At 51.4% G+C, this 17,276-nt stretch overlaps 2 protein-coding genes across 6 annotated transcripts in view; one reads left to right on the top strand and one right to left on the bottom strand.

Annotated features, from left to right (window-relative positions):
- Window positions 1-222: 222 nt before the first annotated feature.
- MON1A (MON1 homolog A, secretory trafficking associated) lies at window positions 223-5,191 on the bottom strand. 3 transcript variants are annotated; one of them, XM_061458246.1, is made up of 6 exons: window positions 4,996-5,191; window positions 3,936-4,077; window positions 3,198-3,665; window positions 2,231-2,996; window positions 1,993-2,140; window positions 223-1,556 (listed from the first exon to the last, which is right to left on the bottom strand). In XM_061458246.1, the coding sequence occupies exons 2-6, from the start codon at window positions 4,060-4,062 to the stop codon at window positions 1,416-1,418; spliced, it is 1,650 nt and encodes a 549-aa protein (XP_061314230.1). In that variant the 5' UTR covers window positions 4,063-4,077; window positions 4,996-5,191; the 3' UTR covers window positions 223-1,415. The 3 variants fall into 3 exon arrangements, with proteins under 3 accessions (XP_061314230.1, XP_061314232.1, XP_061314231.1); XM_061458248.1 differs by lacking the exon at window positions 4,996-5,191 and adding an exon at window positions 4,687-4,970; XM_061458247.1 differs by lacking the exon at window positions 4,996-5,191 and adding an exon at window positions 4,721-4,969.
- Window positions 5,192-5,424: 233 nt separating this feature from the next.
- Window positions 5,425-17,276, top strand: part of RBM6 (RNA binding motif protein 6) — a 58,492-nt gene continuing 46,640 nt past the window's right edge. The window contains exons 1-6 of one of the 3 annotated variants that reach the window (XM_061458249.1): window positions 5,425-5,505; window positions 8,643-8,702; window positions 10,352-10,460; window positions 12,501-13,839; window positions 14,390-14,479; window positions 15,462-15,531. In XM_061458249.1, the coding sequence (XP_061314233.1) occupies window positions 10,417-10,460; window positions 12,501-13,839; window positions 14,390-14,479; window positions 15,462-15,531 (1,543 nt within the window). In that variant the 5' untranslated portion in view covers window positions 5,425-5,505; window positions 8,643-8,702; window positions 10,352-10,416. Of the gene's footprint in view, window positions 5,506-8,447; window positions 8,703-10,351; window positions 10,461-12,500; window positions 13,840-14,389; window positions 14,480-15,461; window positions 15,532-17,276 lie in introns of those variants that run through there. The other 2 variants (XM_061458251.1, XM_061458250.1) reach the window with 2 other exon arrangements.

Consider the following 17,276-nt stretch of genomic DNA (forward strand, 5'->3'; position numbering starts at 1 on the left):
GCTCGGTTTCGACATGAGCTGCTCCTGGCCAGCACGTCCCAGGGGGTTTTGCTGCTCCCACCAGCACGACCCCGGATGCCTTCCACTGTTCCCTGGCAGATTTCCGGGCCCCCAGTGGGTCCCCGAGGGCTGGATCACACCAGACCCAAACTTGGACCAAACTCCCCACGCCCCCAGCACCACACTCCCCCAAGTGATCACACAAGAATGACACTTCAAGACTTAGGGTCCAGGTAATGTTTATGAGCAAAGACAAGCAATTACACTCTGGCAGGAGCATAAGAACAGGAGCGGAGTCCCTGTGCTAGCCCTGCCGGTCCTTCCCAGCTCCCTCTGCATCTGGCTCCCACCTGGGTGGCTTGGCCCCTCTTTTGAGCACTCGTCCCAGTGCTCAGCAAACAGCCCCAAAACACGGGATCGGGCTGTGGCTGGTGTTCAAGGCCACTCAGCCCCACACCAGTGCCTGCGGACAGCCAGGAGTAGGTGGCCCCCGTGCAGCAAGCTCAGCATAGCTGGCTCGAGCAGCTGGTTTGGGGGGCAGGTGCCCCCATGCCAAGGGAAAGACCCTTCTTGGGCTGGGGGGACACCAGAGCCTGCAGGTCTCCAAGAGGCTGCACCTGAGACACCCCTTTAGGGTCTGCTGCCCAGGAGCCAGCACTACAAGCAACCCAGTGGGCACCCTGGTACCCCGAGTCTCTCTGGGACTGCTCTGTGTCTCCATGGGGAGGTGGGCAGGACCCTGCTGTCCCAGTAGAGCTGTTGACCCGTACACTAATGACCAGTGTCCCCAGGGACATCCTTCCCATGGCCATGGTGGGAAGGGTCTGGGCTCACACAGATACCAAGGGGTCAGACCTGTCAGGGCAGGGCTCCAGGGCTGCCTGGCACTTGGAGGACCTGGCTCCCCCATGGCGGTGAGAAGAGCAGTGAATGCCCTGGGCCCGCCCTGTCCCCTGCCTGGGTGGCATCAGCCACTATCTGCAGGCAGAGCAGCACAGGGGTCCCCTGATCACTGCCACATCTCCTCTGGGAGCCCCCACCCTTGACACAGCCACAGGACGGCAGAGAAAGGAGGGTGCCAGGCACAGGGGCTCAGCTCCCCTCCACCAACCTGGGGTACCAGTAGCCCCACTCGAGGACCCTCCCAACTAAGGATGGAGCTGGGGGCCACAGAGGAAGGGCAACCCTCCCAGCTAGGGGCACTGCCTGCAGATGAAAGTTCTGCTCACCCCTTCCCCTGGCTGTGCACCCTGTCTCTAACACCCAGGTTGGACAGTCCCATGGGTGGGTTTCCCTGTGCTCCATCGTCCCACCATGCCCTCTCCCCTGGACACATGGCCCAGGCTTCCCCAGGGATAGGCTCCCTGGCACAGCAGGGGCTCCCCTGGCTGGTGCCATGCCCTCTGCAATGCCCATCAGTATGTCTGAGGCGTGAGGATGAAAAGTCGGTCTTCCTCTTTGCGGATCCACTTCATGAGCTTGTTGACAGCACTGATGGCACCGGCCTTGGTCCCCAGGGGACTATAGCATATGTAGAGCTCAAAGGCGCTGGTTACCTGGGCAAAGAAACGGGGTACTTTCTGGGAACATGTCTGTGCCCTGCTTGGGGCTGGCACTGCACCTTCCCCATGGGCTGCGGGGCATGGGCACAGGGGCTCCAGTGCAGGGACACGAGGTGGCAATGGGGTACCCTTAATGAGTGGCTTCTGATTTGTCAGGAGGACCAAACCCCAGAGTGGGTTTTCTCCATGGCACTGGGGAGTTAAGGACAGTGCATGGCACAGCTCATGGTGCTGGAGCTCACCAGTTGCTGCTGAGATCCCTGCCTCTCCCTCCCTGGCATGGGTGGGATTGGGGCAGGCTCACCTCCAAAAGGACTGGGTGGCCGCCCTGGAGACCACAGAGGTGGTGCTGTGTTGTGCCACCACCCCCTTTTCCACCATGCTGGACAGGAGAAGAGGGGCTCACCCGAACCCTGCAGATGGCCCTTACCCAAGCCAGGAGGTTCTCACGGGGGCCCGTGAAGTAGATGTTCTTCAGGGGGCGCGAAGAGTTGTGAGCCCGGCTGTGGAGGTACTGGTAGAGCCCTAAAAGCCTCTCCTTCTCCTCCTCCTGCACGTAGGGTGCCTCAATCTCAGGGCTGCAAGAACACAGCACCCCGTTAGCCCCCTGGAGAAGGGGGTTTGTGCAGAAGGCTTGCCCCATGCCCCACGTTCCCTGTGGGCCTCACCTGGTGAAGAGCCCAGAGCTCTTGGACTTGTAGATGAAGTGCCGGAGATCAGGGATGCCCACCTGGGCCACGCTGTAGAAGGGGGTGCGCAGGGCCTCCTGGAGAGCATGGTGCACCCCCCGCCGCCGCAGCCGCTCCTGGAAGCGCCGCTTACAGTCAGACACAGTGAAGAAGTCCTCACGGTCAGTGGAGACCAGCAGGAGGCACAGGTCCATCTCCTGCTCCAGGTAGGAAATGTGGGCATGGAAAAAGCCGCTGGAGTTGAACTTTGGGAGGCAAATGGGAGTCCAGGCTTCCCCCTCCCGGAAGGAGGAAGAAGAGCTGATGAGGTTAAAGAGCAGATGGAGGTCAATGGGGTGGAGGAACTGGTCCTTCTTCCTCACAAGAGACACCAGCTGGTTCCCTGACAGAAGAATGGAGAAAACCAGGCTCTTGGCCTTGGCCTGCTGGAGGCTGGAGCTGACAGCGTCCCGCACACTGGCAGCCAGGGGCAAGCAGCGCACGGCACCCATAAGGAAGCTGGGGTCGTGGGCCATGAGGTCCAGGAGGTTGTCAGTGATGCGCTCGGAGCCAGCCAGGAGCCTGCGGAGGTCATAGTTCTGCTTCTGCTGGAAGATGTGGTTGAGCTGGGTCCAAGTGAGCAGGCTCAGGATCTGGTAATAGATGTAGAGCAGCTCGTGGGCGATCTCCTGCTCCGACTGCCGGGTCCGTGCCACTGCCACCAGCACCAGCGGGCTCCTCCGCACAAACACCACCTTGTAGCCATCTGCTTGGGAGGGAGTCCCCGGGGGGCCGGGGACAAGCCTGTAAGCCTGACTACCCATGGCTGCAAGGGGGAGACAGGCTGCAGACTCTCCCCCCCCAGCAACCAATCTGTCCCTGGGGACTCCTAATGCGGCCCAGAGTGGCAGCAGCACAGCTGGCCGTGACACCCCTCATCCCATTTCCCCTCCTCCCCAGGCGATACCTGCATGGATGGACCGGATGGCGTTTTTCTCAGCCTCCAGGAAGGACACCAGGGCCATCATGACACCCATGGTGCTGGACAGGGCCTCCTCAGAGCCATAGCGGGAGTACACAGGCTTGCCCGCCTCGCTCAGCACGAAGACATGCTTCCGATGCATGCGCCAGGCGTCCATGGTCACGTCCTCCTCCTCCTTGCCTGACAGCACCGAATCGCGGCGGGTGGTCTGCGGGGACAGCTCCAGCTTCCCCTCCTTGCTCTGCCTCATCTCCTCCTCCAGGTCGAGGGCCATGCCCGTGAGCTGTGTGCTCAGCTCGCTAAAGTCCTTGCTGATCTGCTCCATGGTGGTCGGCTCGCCCGGCTCCCCACGCCTCTCCTCCGGGCTCCGCGCCGCAGCTGCTCCGTCCTCGGGACTCGTCAGGTCCTCATAGGAGCGGGTGTGCACGAACATGGCTCCCTCCTGGCCCGCCCCTGGGAACAACGGGCTGTCCAGCATCCGTCCGCCTGTCCCCATGCTGAGGCAGCAGGTGGACAGAGGGTGCAAAAGGGACAGGGATTTGCAGGGAAGGACCTGCCCTCCTTTCCCCATCCCACAGCACCCAGGAGTGTGGGTCCTGCTGGTGGGGTCAGCAGTGGGCCCATCTCCCCCTGCCTGCGGGGCTGTGCAGGGCCAAGCTCACTTGAGAAGGAGCTGCTTTGTTTTTTCCCCTTGCTTGCCCCCACAGCAAGCTCTGCCCGTACCTGGCTCCGTCCCCTGTGCCAGCCCCGGTGTGGGGCTCTCGGACCGCTCCGTGTGCTGCCCATCTCCTGGTGTCAGGGACCCGTTGGGCACTTCCCAGCCTTTCTTCTTGTGGACATCCGCAGCCATTCCTCGGGGCAGGACCTGCACGTGACACACGGTATCAGTTCTCTGTTCCATCACCTACAAAGCAGGTCCTGAAACGGCTCTGCTCTCAACCATGGCCATGCCAGCATCCTCGGCCCAATCCTGCTGGCTCAGCAGGCAGCACTGAGCTCTGGTGAGACGTCAGGAAAGCTGTTGTAATCCAGCAGGATTTCCTCCCCCCCCGTGGCCCCAGCTCCTTCCAGTCCCCCAGCCCGGCACCTTTCATCCAGGCTTTGCCCTGATTTCCCCTGAGGGCCGGGAAAGCAGCTCAGTGTCCTAGCAGCGAGGGGAAAAGGAGACAGCCCTGGACAGGGCTGGTCCTGCACACAACGAACCCAAAGGCCTCATGTTTGCAAAGGGTGTGTTTTATGGCCCTTCGCGGCCTGGCTTAGGTGGCTGAGATGAGAGCAGGTTGGTGACAATCCTCCTGAGGCCAAGGCAGCGCGGGCAGCGTAAGCCCCTAGGAGCAAGGAGGCCCCCGGAGCCCCTTCCCGGTGCTCACCCCCTGGGCAGAGCCCACCCGTACCCCCAGCCCGGGGGATCCAGCCCAGCAGCGCACACACGGGCACAAGCGAGCGCAACAGTTGGCAGCCAGGGACCCTGCACCTCCGAAGCCGGCTGACGGACCCTGGACACCGACCCCTGCCACACCTCCTGCCCAGCCGGTAACGCCGCGCCGGGGGGAGCCGGGCCCTGACCCCGAAAGCCGGTGACAACCCAACAGCCGCGGATGAGGGCCCGGTCCGCGCCTGGCCCTTCCCTCCTGGCTGCACCGCCGCCAGCCTGCTGTCCTTCCCCGCAACCCCGCGGCCCAGGCCGGGCGAGGGTCACCGCTCCCGGACCGCCGATGTGCCGCGGGGCAGCGCCGAGCTCGGGACCCCCCGCAGCCCCGGCGGACAACGCGCAGGGACCGACCTTCGCGGCTCCTCCCGTCGGCGCCGGGCGCAGCTGCGGGGGGGGGGGGGGGGCGTCCGGCAGCCCCCAGCACGGCCTAGGCGGGGCGGGGAGCACGGCACCGGCGGCGGGCGGCCACCTCCCGCCCTGCCCCTGTGCCCGGTCTCCCCAGCGCCCCCGGCATCGCGGCGCCCCGCCCCGGCGGGAACCGCCCCCCGCGGCCCGGCCTCACCGCCCCGAGGCCGGGCACCGTCCCCGCGGAGCCATGGGAGCTGTAGGCAGGCCCCACCGCTAACCACGGCCCCGCACCTCCGACTCCCGGCGGGGCTCGCACGCTGGGAAATGTAGTCCGCCGGCGCGGGGCACGGCGGGACCGGTAGCTCAGCTGTAGCGGAGCGGGACTACATTTCCCAGTGTGCATTGCGTTGCCGCCGGCGGGGGTGAGGTCAGCGGAACTTCCGGCTCCTCGCTGTGGTGGCGCTGGGCCTGGCGCGGCGGGAGAGGCGGCGGCTGAGGAGGAGGAGGTGAGCGGTGGCCGTGTCCCGCTGTCCTGGCCGTGGCCCCTCCGGAGGAGCCGGCACCGGGTGGTGCTCGCGGGTTTTGTGTGGGGAGAGCCCTGCGAGTGCGGGCTCTGGCGTGGGGCCGCCCGGGTGACGGGGCGGGCGCGGCTCCCGGGGGTCTCCCGGGGTGCAGCGGCTGGGCAGAGCCTCCCGGCGGGCATCCCGAGCAGGGCCGCGGGGAGGGGTGTTCCCTGGGGTAAAGGAGGTGTGTCCTAACGGCCCCCCGGCATGGGGACGTGTGTGCCGCTGGGGCTGTCTGGGATAGAGAAGCGTGTGTGGGGAGGCCCTTCGCAGGGCCGCTGGGGCGGTGGAGCAGAACGTTCCTCCTGTGGGACCATCGGGATGGGGGGTGTCTCTTTTGGGGTCACTTGCGATGGGGATAGATCACGGATGGGGCTGCCTTGGCTGCGAGCTGTGAGGAAGCACGGCCCTGCGCCATGCCCTGCTGTGGCCTCAGACTTCATATCCTCTTTGGAGCCCCACGCCTCAGTGGCCTGTGGGACATGGGCTTGGGGGCTCAGACCCCGGTGCAGGACTACTGTGGAGTGTCCTGCACGGCTGTGCTGGGTGCTGGGGCCTTCTGCCTGTGCCAGCATCAGTGTTTGTGGTGTTTCTGGGTATACCTGTGTTATCCTGAGGCCCTGATCAATGCCTGGTCGTGCCACGTCATATGTGCTTCTGTGAAAAGTGCCTCAGAACATTCGTGGTTTTGGAAAGGGTGGACAAAAAGTGGGCTGGATACATGCTGGGGCGCAGGGAAAGGTGATGGGGCTGTTGCACAGTGTGTTGGCTGATGGTAACTCCCTGCGATGGGCTAAATGGGATTTTGGACTGTAAATAAAAGCTTAGGTGGAGCAAGCTGAGGCCTTGCTTCTGCTGGAGGCTGGCGAAGGCTGGATAGTGCTCAGGGGCTATAGAGCTAAGGGAGTAATAACAGTGACCTCCCATGTTTTGTTTTTCAGTCACACCATGAGAGTTTGGTGTGATTGCTGCTCTCTGGTATTAACTTTGGAAATGCTGCTGAAGGTGGAATCCACTTTCCTACCCCGTAGGGTGCTGGTGGTGTGAAAGTCTCTCCCAACAATCCCTAGCTGGGAATGCACTTGTGAAGTTCTTTGGGACAGGCAAAGTCAGGGTAATAATGGGGGGTATATGTGCTAGAAATTCACCTGATTGTTTCTAATACAAGTTTTTAAAAGCATCTTGCAGCTGAAAAGGACACTCATACCCCTTTGTAAGTGAAAACCTCCACCCTGACACCTGGGAGAGCCAAAATGGTTCTCCCTCTGCTTTCAAATGTCAGTGGCATGGTTTTGATATTTCTGGGTTAGACATCTTCAATTTTAACATTGACAATAACAGACTTTCTTGGCTACTTGCAGTTTCTATAGCTTGGGGAAAGGTTTTCTTTTGTACCTTCTGTAGTACTTGATTTTCACAGAGGCTTGCAAAAACTTTACTCGGTGCAGAAAGTTGTTCTGCAGCAAGTTACTTCCTCTGCTCTTTGAGCATAGTTCTGTGTGTAGTTATGTGTTCGGTTTCCTCATGCTCTATAAATACCCAGTCTGGCAGCTTTGGCAAGGTCTGTTTGGAGAGAAGTTGTGAATATCAGGGTATTTTTCTGAAAATAGCGTCTCTGAAATGTCACCTCACCTAATCTGTCACTCATTTCTCCTCTCTTCCCCCAGATTTGGGAAACAAGGTGTGAAGCTGGGTGTAAATTGGTGAGGAGATGCCCGAGGACTGTGCTGGCATTCCTCACTCTGCCCCTTGCCTCAGACCTTTAGTTGTTCCTTAAGAAGGTCAGCTTCTTAGTCTGGTTCAGTTGCATGATTCTGATGTACAGTGTCATTATTTTACCATAGTATGTCATGAATTGGAATAAGAGATGCAAAGGAATCTGCTGTCAGGACTGGCATGTGTGGTTTGGAAAGTGGAATCGGGAATACCCCCAGGCACTGGGGGATGCTGGGAAGGGCAGGGCATGGTCCTGAGGAAATTCTTTGGGAGTAATCACCAGGGAGCATCTGTAGCTCCATCAGCCTCTCCTAGGAAGACCGTGGGACCAGTGGTCCTTGGAGGAACTTAGACCACAAAAGAGCTTCCCTTCGAGATGCACCTTCTGTATCTTCACTGGAGGTGAGGCTTTGCCAACAGGAAGTAGAGCCAGCTGGGGTAGGAGGAGGGAAATACAGTATTCAGGATGCGTATTTATCCTCCTGAATATCCGGTCTAATTGTAAGAGCTAATTATTGCCTTGAACTCTAAATCTGGGCTCTGTGAGTGATTGGACCATGTTATGTGTTCTGTGGTTGCGTTACTGTGTCATTCTGAAACATCCTTTGTTGATGTCTCCTTCAGATGCATGGTTGTGACTGAATTATGGCAAAACTAATTGACTGGCGGTTCCTAGGACTTGGGGGTGGATTATTCCTGTGTTTTGATGCTGGTCTGGCCCCAGCCCCGGGCTCTGTTGGTGTCTGGCAAACAGCCTTGCTCTCACTGACCAGTCTCCTAGCTTCTGCCTTCCAGCAGGGAGGTAGGAGCTGAGCTGGCAGTTACCTGCCTGCAGCAGAAGGATGAATCCTGATGGCTTCTCCTCAGCATGCATCTTTGGGGCAGCTGTACCAGGGTGTGCTTTCAGAAGATCTTGGCACTGATGGAAGCCAGCCTAAGAAATTTCTGCCCCTGTCCTGCAGCGTGCTGTCACTTTGTTTTGTGGGGCTGTGTAGTAAACCGTATCACTGCAATGACCTGGGTTAAATATAACTCTCTTTTGGAGGGTCATCCATGGTGCAGACCTAGAAAAGCACAGGCTGGCACGGCTAGCGCGTTGTGCCTTGCCAAAGGCAGAGTGGAGGGAGCACATTGTATCAGGCTGAGCAGGGGACTCGGAGCCAGTGTTGCTGCCTGTGTTATTGAACCATGACCTCATACTCATGGATGTTGCTGTGTGGCTCAGCTGATCTGTGCCAGGCCCAGTGTCAACCCTATGGTGTTTTTTATCTCCTCTGATAATCTGAATGTTATGTCCAAACAGTTCCCAGCTGGTAAAGGTTTGTTGTGTTTTGATTTTTGTTTGTCTGTTTTCTTTTTAGCATTGTTAAGCTTGTTGACTTAATGAGAACTGCGGGAGGAAATCCAAAAAGGAAGAAAAAGAAACACCAGGTCTGTAGATGAGGGTGGTGAGGCACTGGCATGGGTTGCCCAGAGAAGCTGTGGCTGCCCCATCCCTGGCAGTGTTCAAGGCCAGGTTGGACACAGGGGCTTGGAGCAACCTGCTCTAGTAGTGGAAGGTGTCCCTGCATGTGGCAGGGGGTTGGAACTGGATGAGCTTTAAGGTCCTTTCCAAGCCAAACCTTTATGCAATTCTAGGATTCTGTGTTCGTAGGCTGCAAAAGTTCATAAATAGAAGGACCAGCTGATGCCAGCCAACCATAATGATGACTGCCGCAACCATCTCCGTTTACCTGCTCTCTGTGAAGTGTGCAGTCTCAGTTCTCTTAGATTCACCTCCGGGAAAGAAAATACGATGGAGCTAACAGAGGAAGTCCTCTGGATCAGGGGCTTGCTTTTTGCATTGAGAGCCATGTAAAACATGAGAAGACCAGTGCTCTCGGGCTCAAGTGGCCAACTAAATGATCCTGTTTCTTTAGAAATGGGGCACGTGATTCAGTGGTAGTTGTACAGGTTGCCTTCATCAGCTTGCACACTGTTACGTACTCCCCCGCTCCCACATGAGTGTTCCCTGGCTGGTGATGGACCCCGTCAGGAGCGGGAGCTCCCTTTTGGCAGGGCAGCTCCCTTCAGCTCCCTGGCACAGGTGACTGCCAGCTACAGCACTTGGAATTGCTCCCTGGTTTGAGATCTGTCACAAGCCGCTCTGTCAACCTGCCACCTGTTTGGCAGTGCTGACCTTTGGAAGTTAGAAGAAACAGGATCTGCTTTTCTTCAACCACTGTGGTCAGTTTAATCCTGCTTTTGAGCTGTTTTGCAGCAGCACGAGAGCACCAGGTCTCCTAACCCTGGTCCTGTGGCACAGGAGCCCTCCCACACTGCTGCAGCTGAATTAGCCAGAGCAGATTTGAGACTGTCAGGTTGTTAGCTGCCTCCTTTTGCTCTATGCTGCAACCTTTGTTTCGGGGAGAAAGATGGAAATATTTCCCATTTCAAGGCCTGGCTTTGACAGTCACCAGGAAATCCTCACCTTCTCTGCTGGTGGGAGGAAGTGGATGAAATTTTAGATCTCTGATGAGGCAAGTGTTATTTGCGTCACTCAGCTTGATGAGGGCAATGTTGGAGAACAGTGCCTGTAATGATTATTGGCAAAGTCTACTCTGTTATCTACATGCTTTTGAGGGCAGAGTAACCATAGTAGGCCAATAGTAGTGATTGTTTCCTTGAACAACAGGGAGCTTTTGGCAAAAAAAAAAAAAATAGTTTGGATTAAACATTAATTGCAGACTGTTGTTCGGCAGCGGTCCTGGTTGGTGATGATTGTGGCTTTCTCGCGTCTAGCTGCGCTCCAAATAGTGTCAGACAGCACAGCATGTTGGAAAGCTTTATGTTAATCAAAGCAGATATCACATTGTTTGCCCACCCATATCGACAGCTTGATTTCAGAAGTCATTTGATGGTTGCAAATTTGAACATGGAAAAAGGCAACAATTAAATTCATTCGTGCCTGGATGTGGTCTTGTATATTTGTGGATCCTGATCAGAATCCTGACACACCCCCCTTCTAACCAGCAGTGTTTTTTTTCACATGTTATGTGTTCTTTGCTTTGTGGCTTATTGCCATGCTGTTTATTCAACAGGTTTTGCTGTCTTGGTGTTCTTAGAGTGAATTAACCATTTCTGGAAACCACCAGACAAGACCAAAATGTGGGGAGACCATCGACAAGGCAACAGAATGGGCTCTTTTCGGTAAGCACTTGAACGTACAGTTTGTTTCAGCAACATTCTGTGATACAATAAGCCACAGGAACTTCGTGTGTTAGTATTTCTGTGCAACCTTCTGCACACAGGCTATTTTGGTAGAACTCCTGAGGTCTGTGTTGAGCTAGGTGTGATTGCCAAAGAACAGGCAAGTTAAGTGACAATGTAACTTTCTGTATTTCTGAAGATTTGTTATTTGTTATCGTTTTTAACAACAGCTGCTTTTAGTATTTCTGTTCCTTCTCCACACCACCTTTTCTAGTGATGCTTACCACTGTAAGCTAAGGTGGTGATAGGCCATGTGGGTTTTGGTGCTATGCACTGTTAAGACACAGAAGAGAAAAGCCTAATAGTGTCATGTTGATTCTCTTCAACTGTGGCGCTTGCCTTAACTTCAGAAATTCTGGCACTTCCATTGCACACAGCATCTTATGAAAACTTTGAGAGTTTAGTTCTCTCCATGAGTTTTAAGTAGATCATATATCCCCATGTTCTTGGCAATACTCCTGCATAAGGCAGTTTTGAATGTCACTGGAACTGCCTTAAAGATTCCTATGCAACTGACCTGCGCAGCATGATATTTTTCTTAGTTTATATTCCTCTGGTTATTAGTTGGCTCTGTGCTTGCAAGAGGGCTCTGGCTATAAAAATGAAAATGGAGGCACCAAAAGCTAGGGCTTTCCTCTGTTGTGCATAATTCTTTCATCCTTTGCTTATGTGCCCACCTCAGTTACTTAAATATCAACGTGATAAAGGTACTTCCTCGTGGCATACCTTAGGTTTCTGAAATAAGATACTTCAAGTAATTGTCTGACTGTAATGTATTGAGAAAGCTGATGAGATCTGAGCTATGAAAATGAGTATTCTCCAGCACATGTCTTAATGGTATTGATGAGGGAGTGATTGTGTTCTGTGATGATAACGGTTCTGCTGATTTTTAAGTGGATTTTATTGGCATAATTGCTTATGATATTGGGTGGGGAACTCTAACCTCGTACCAAGTTTTAATTACTGTTCTTCAGGGTAGTGAAACAGGGGTATGTAGCTTAGGGGATCTGTATGTGGTTTAACTGTGTAAATGTCATCTTGCATTCTGTTGGTGAGTGATTCTGTTGTGAAACTCAAAGAACAACATGACTTGCTGTAGTTGCTAAGGAAATGTCCACTGCTTTGGGTAGCATTTGGTGTTATTTTGAAATGTGTTGATATTTTGTTATTCTATTTAAAAAAAAAAATATTGAAGCCTCACTTGCATGAAAAATGAGGTAGCTTCATCTCAAACCTCCCCTTCACCAAAAACCTCACTGGGTTTTGAAAAACTCTTTTAGGAGAAGACCTTTTCCTGAGTGGTTTTATACAGATAAAGGAGATAAAGCTCAGGAGAGCCCACTGCTATAGTGCTGTAAACTTGGTGTAAGACAGCCAGTCTGGAGGCACAAGCACAGGATCATCTTGAACACTGATTGTTGGCATATTCCTGTGAGGCATCCTCAGAGTCTGAACTGGTAGCTTTCAGCATTGTGCCAGTTTAGACTCCAGCACAAGGAAACAGAAATGAGTCTCTGTAGTATGATAATGGAGCATGTTTGGTAACCTCTGCTTTTATGTGCCTCAGGATGACGTGTTAAGTTAGCTGTTTGTAATATTGCCTGGAGAACTTAAGCTCAAGTGGTTCCTCACAGGCGTGTGCTGGTGATGCTAATGAGCAAACACACCAGCCGGTGGAACCTTGAACAGCTGCCCAGCTGTGTGCAGTGCAGGACTATGTGGATTGCTACCATCATTAACCCATTAATATTGCAGGTATTCCCTGTTGAGTGCTTCTGGAAATTGTGCTGAAATGGGAGCACCCAAGTTTACTTTCTCACATCTGTCGTATGCTGCCTCATCTTAAACTGCCAAACATCAATATCTTCTGCGGATCTTAGACTGTTACACAACTCTATAAAAAGTTTAGAGAAGAATGTGCTGCTGTGTAGATTTCAGACTCTAAGCACGTTATGAATAATACTGTCTTTATTTCTACAGTGGGAGCCAAGAAGAAAGGTTTGCTCCCGGGTGGAACAGGGAATATCCTCCTTCCCTTGATAGCCTTGCTCAAGAAAGACACTCTGGCAACTTCTCTGGCAGAGAATCACTTCCTTTTGATATCCAGGCACTCACAGGCCTCCTCAATCCTCAGTTTGCCAACAGAGAGGAACCTTCTTTCAGCTTTGGAGCTAGAGATGGACCACGTAGTGACTTCAGAGGTGGGGAGGGGCACCATGATTTCAGGGGCAGAGATTTTCCACCATCTGACTTCCAGGGCAGAGATGAGTCTCAGATGGATTTCAGAGGTAGGGAGCCACACTCTTCTGAGTACAGGGGCAGGGATATGTACCCTGGAAACTTCAGGGACAGAGAAGGGCCACCTATGGACTTCAGAGGTGGGGACGTTCCTTCAGTGGACTACAGGAATAGGGAGACATTCCGTATGAACAATAGGGATAGGGAAGCGCATAATATGGATTACAGGGGCAGAGATGAACCTCCATCAGACTTCAGGGGAAGGGGGTCTTTTGATCTAGACTTCAGAGGTCGAGATGGATCTCATTCAGACTTCAGGGTGAGAGATATGTCTGAGTTAGACTACAGGGGCAGAGAGCATTCCTATTCAGACTTCAGAAATAGGGACGTACCTGACTGGGACTTCAGGGGTGTGGGCACCTCTGATTTGGACTTCAGAAACAGAAATGCACCATCATCAGACTTCAGAAATAGGCACAGGTCCCGATCTGATCAGGATTTTAGGAGCAGAGATGTGGCTCCTCCTATGGACTTCTCAGACAGGGAAATGCCTCCTGTGGATCAAAGCCTTGTAGATTTTAGGCGCAACCAATCTACTGTACCTTTAGCAGAAAGAGAGGGCTCTGGTTTAAGCACCAGCAAGAGAGAGGAGTCTGCACTTGATCTAGATAGAACTCCCTTTGGTAGCCAAAAAGGAGAATTTCAACATTCAGAAGCACCACCCAGAAAAGAGGAATCCCATGGATTGGGTCTTGAAGACGACGCTTCACACAATTTCCAAAATAGCTGTGGACCTCTTCCTACTCTTCAGGAACAAGAGGAGCAACCTCAGACCTTTTCTAACAAGCAGCAACAGCAGCAGCTTTCTGGGGGGGAGCAGCAAAGATCCGATTCTGATCTTGGGTTAAAGGGTGAAGGTGGCTTGGATTTCCTTGGAAGGCAAGACACTGACTACCGAAACATTGAGTATCGTGATGTGGATCACCGGCTGCCAGGGCATCAGATGTTTGATTATGAACATGGCAAGTCCTTTTCAGAAGGAAAACCCAGCAAAGATTCTAGGCCCTATAAGAGCCTTCAGGTAGGTGGTTTTGTCAGGTGATGTTTCTGTTAAATGTGTGTTGGCCAAAGAATGGAAGGAGCTATGAAGGAGTCTTCTGTTCATATCCCATCACTTCAGTTCTATCCTAATTCACCGTCCTTCTCTGAGATCATCCTCATGCTCCAGGTTGTTTTAATGAGCACCTTTTCTATCTCACAAATACTTTCTTCTCAAGAGAAATGCAGTTTAGCAGTTGGGAATTGTTAAAATACATGGAATCAGATTTGGTTCAGAAAGGTCCCAAGTTGAAAATGACCAGAGGGAAGGAGAGAGTTGGGGGAAAATAATACATAGAAAAGCTTATTTTGTTGTTTTCTCCTGGACATTGCTTATGAGCACTACCATAGAGGAGCTACTTGCCTGAGTGGACCTGTGTAGAACAGTACAGCTGTTCTCATGCAGGCTTGCTTTTCCTTCAGAGTTAACTTTGAAGGTGATGGTAACTACTGAATTAATAACTACTGTTGAGATTGAATTGTGTGCTACCGTCTCTCATTTGTAAAAAACATCTTGATTTTGTGAACTCAAGGACCAAGATTACCGGACCTGTCCCAAATATGTGAAGCCGAGCAAGCTCATTCGGTTAGGAGGAGTGCCTGAAACTGCCACAAAGGATGATGTAAGTGGGATGTTTTTAATCCAAAAACTTCTTTCAGGGGTTTTTAAAAGCACCATTTTAAGTCTGGTTAATGTAGTACAGATGGTCTGTCATTTTCCTCAGGAAAAAATCCAGATTTAGAAGTCATTGCAGTGTTATCTTTTACCTTGTTATTCTGGGGTTTGGGGAGTCTGTAAGTGATGAGTTTTTCTGCAGTCATGTGTGGGGTGTTGGTGGCTAAAAGCCTCAACTCCAGACTCTTTAACATGCCTTACTTCCATCATTGCTTTATATACCAAATATTATTATTTTGTTGTTATATTTTGGGCTCAGAAGACATGTAGTGTTGAAGTGAACTTGTTTATTCTTAGTTACTTGAAATTGCTTAAATGAGATCTTATAAAGATGGAAAAGATGTCTGCTGCTACTGCTGATTGTAGTAAAAAGGCAAAAAATAATCTAGGCTACCAGGTGAAAGAAGCTCCCTTTCCGAAAGGCTCCACTTTGAATTAGGTTGGGGTTTTTTGGTGGCAGTTCCAGATATGAGAATCCCTACATGCAACAGTTTTTGCTAGGGTTAGATGTGGTGGTCAGAGGCTTGGTACGGGAGAACTCATGGCAGAAACTTTGGCCATCAGGGGATGATAAGACTAAGAAAAGTCGCCCCATGTCCTGTGATTTCTGAAAGGCATCAAGATATCTCTGACCTTAAATAAGGATCAGAGGTGAGCTGTCTGGCTGAAAGCAGCATAATAAACCTTTGCACAGTTGGATTGTGGTGTAAATGGTGCTTACTTACTTATACAAAACCCCAAAATACTTCCCAAACTCAAAGAACAGCTCTGGGGTACTGCTGGAACCTAATCAGAAAAATGTCTCAGTTTGTAACAAAGTTAACTGAGAAAGAAAAGAAGTCTTGGGGAGAGAGAAGTGTGCATTAGCAGGTGCTTCACTTTCTGAGGTTTGAGTTTGGAGACTGAAGTGGGTCTTGGTTTTCCTGTAGATCCTCAATGCTTTCCGAGGACCTGATGGAACACCTGTGAAGGACTTGCGACTGAAAGATTACAGTTCAGGTGAGAATGCTTTTCTAGTGCTTTTAGTTTCAAGTTTACAAAAGGCATTTTTCACACTGACACTCACGTTGGCAGTTTGATTAAGTCTTGGTGCCATAATTACAGGCATTTTTGACCGAAAATGCTCACTGGGTTCTGTAGTTTGTCCTCTTGTCTTAAAAACTGATGGCTGTGCCCACTGGTACTTCAGAGATAAGGTGTATGTCCTGGTGCCTCTAGAGAGATGTAAGAGCAGCAAGAAAACAGGCTGTTCTAATAGCCGTCAAGAGTAAAGCCAGTACTGACATGGAACAGCAGCCTAATTCCTCAATAAATTTAAAAGCAATTATTATTAAATCCTTTTGGATTGTTCTGTACCTTGTTTCTGAGATGGTCTTACTGTGGAACATGTCCTGCACAAGTAATGTCCTCAGGAAAACTGATACATCCTAACATTTCTCCTTCGGTAACATGAGATGTTACTTAGACATGAAGACAGGTTAAAAAAAAGGAAAAAGTAAGTTTTATAAGCAAATATCCAAGTACTGGGTCTGGATGCTCTTCCTCATTCAAAGAATAAAGTTTTGCTGTACTTCTGATCAGTATGTATAGGATTCTGAAGAAAGAAATATTTTACAAGGCTGCTTTGTGAGAAAGTTGTACTGGAACAGAGATGTGCGATGGTAGGAAATGCAGGGTGAGTCCTGGGGATCGGTTTGGATAATACTGGTAGAAAATACCTGGTAAACAGTACTTTTTATTTCTTAAACTTACAAAAGCAGAGGCTTCTGCCTTCACCAGTGCTTTCTTCTTAGCAGCATGGGTTGCACATGAAACAGCTGGAATTCTTGGTGTCAATGCATTGTATAAAGGCTTCCTGTATGTTTAGTAGCTGAGGAGCGAAACTGGGCCAGTGGCTATTTCTCAAGTGTATTTTTGTTTCTGGAAGCTGTCAAAGGAGATTTCACAACCTTTTTGTGAACCTTTGAACTAAAGTGTACTCCTGTGTCACGTAATCTGGTCTGGCCCAACAAGCAGGCACACTCAGTCTTTCTTACTTCCTTTCCCCTTTTCTGAGTATAGTAGAGCATGGCTGTCGTCACTCGCACAACACTCACTGCAACCCAATAATTGCAACATCCTTATTTTTTTGCCTGTGCTGATGTGATTTGTTAGCTGTTTCTTTTCTGAAACACATCACTTTTCAGTAATAAATCAACTTGAACTGGAAATATCTTCGTAAGTCTCTTATATATGTTATTAGGACTTCTTGCCGTCATTAGAGAACTGTTGTCTTCTGCTTCCCATTCCCTATTTCAAAGGATGAGAAGCAGTGTTTGAAGTTATGTGCAGAAGCCCTAGTATCTACTGGTGGTTGCTTGTAATATGAGGGGTGCAGTTCTTTGCTCTCTCCCTAAAGGGTGCATTCTCTTTAAGTCTTGTCTCCTCAGCTGCAAAGGTTGTTTGTTTTTTTCTTTTTCCCTGGCAATTGTGGGAAGGGAAAGAATGAAGTTAAAATTAGCTCGTATTTTATGAACTATTTAAAGCTGTTGTTTAACCTGGTCCTGTCAACATCAGTAATTTAAGCAGTGGAGCATTATTATGTGGATGCTTCATAGACTTTGTTTTGCAGTATGTCCTGAGGCTGCAAGTGCAGCTGCTAATTTAAACAGCTTTCTGATCTTCTTACACAAGATGGATACGTCTAGGACAATAATAGCTTCCTGAATTCTGAAAACTTCTTCTTGACAATGGGTTTACTAGAA

Source organism: Pezoporus flaviventris, unplaced genomic scaffold (assembly GCF_033815535.1).
Source record: "Pezoporus flaviventris isolate CSIRO_AGI_PZ_B2104156 unplaced genomic scaffold, CSIRO_AGI_Pfla_v1 ptg000026l, whole genome shotgun sequence".
NCBI lineage: Eukaryota > Metazoa > Chordata > Aves > Psittaciformes > Psittacidae > Pezoporus > Pezoporus flaviventris.

What these genes read in the sequence shown, in the direction of transcription:
- MON1A (XM_061458246.1), bottom strand. Translation starts at nt 4,062, where the DNA reads ATGGCTGCGGATGTCCACAAGAAGAAAGGCTGGGAAGTGCCCAACGGG. An exon ending in AGCTCTGGGCTCTTCACCAG is followed by an intron (nt 2,141 to 2,230) that starts GTGAGGCCCACA and finishes GTGTTCTTGCAG; the next exon opens with CCCTGAGATTGAGGCACCCT. An exon ending in GTGAGAACCTCCTGGCTTGG is followed by an intron (nt 1,557 to 1,992) that starts GTAAGGGCCATC and finishes TTCTTTGCCCAG; the next exon opens with GTAACCAGCGCCTTTGAGCT.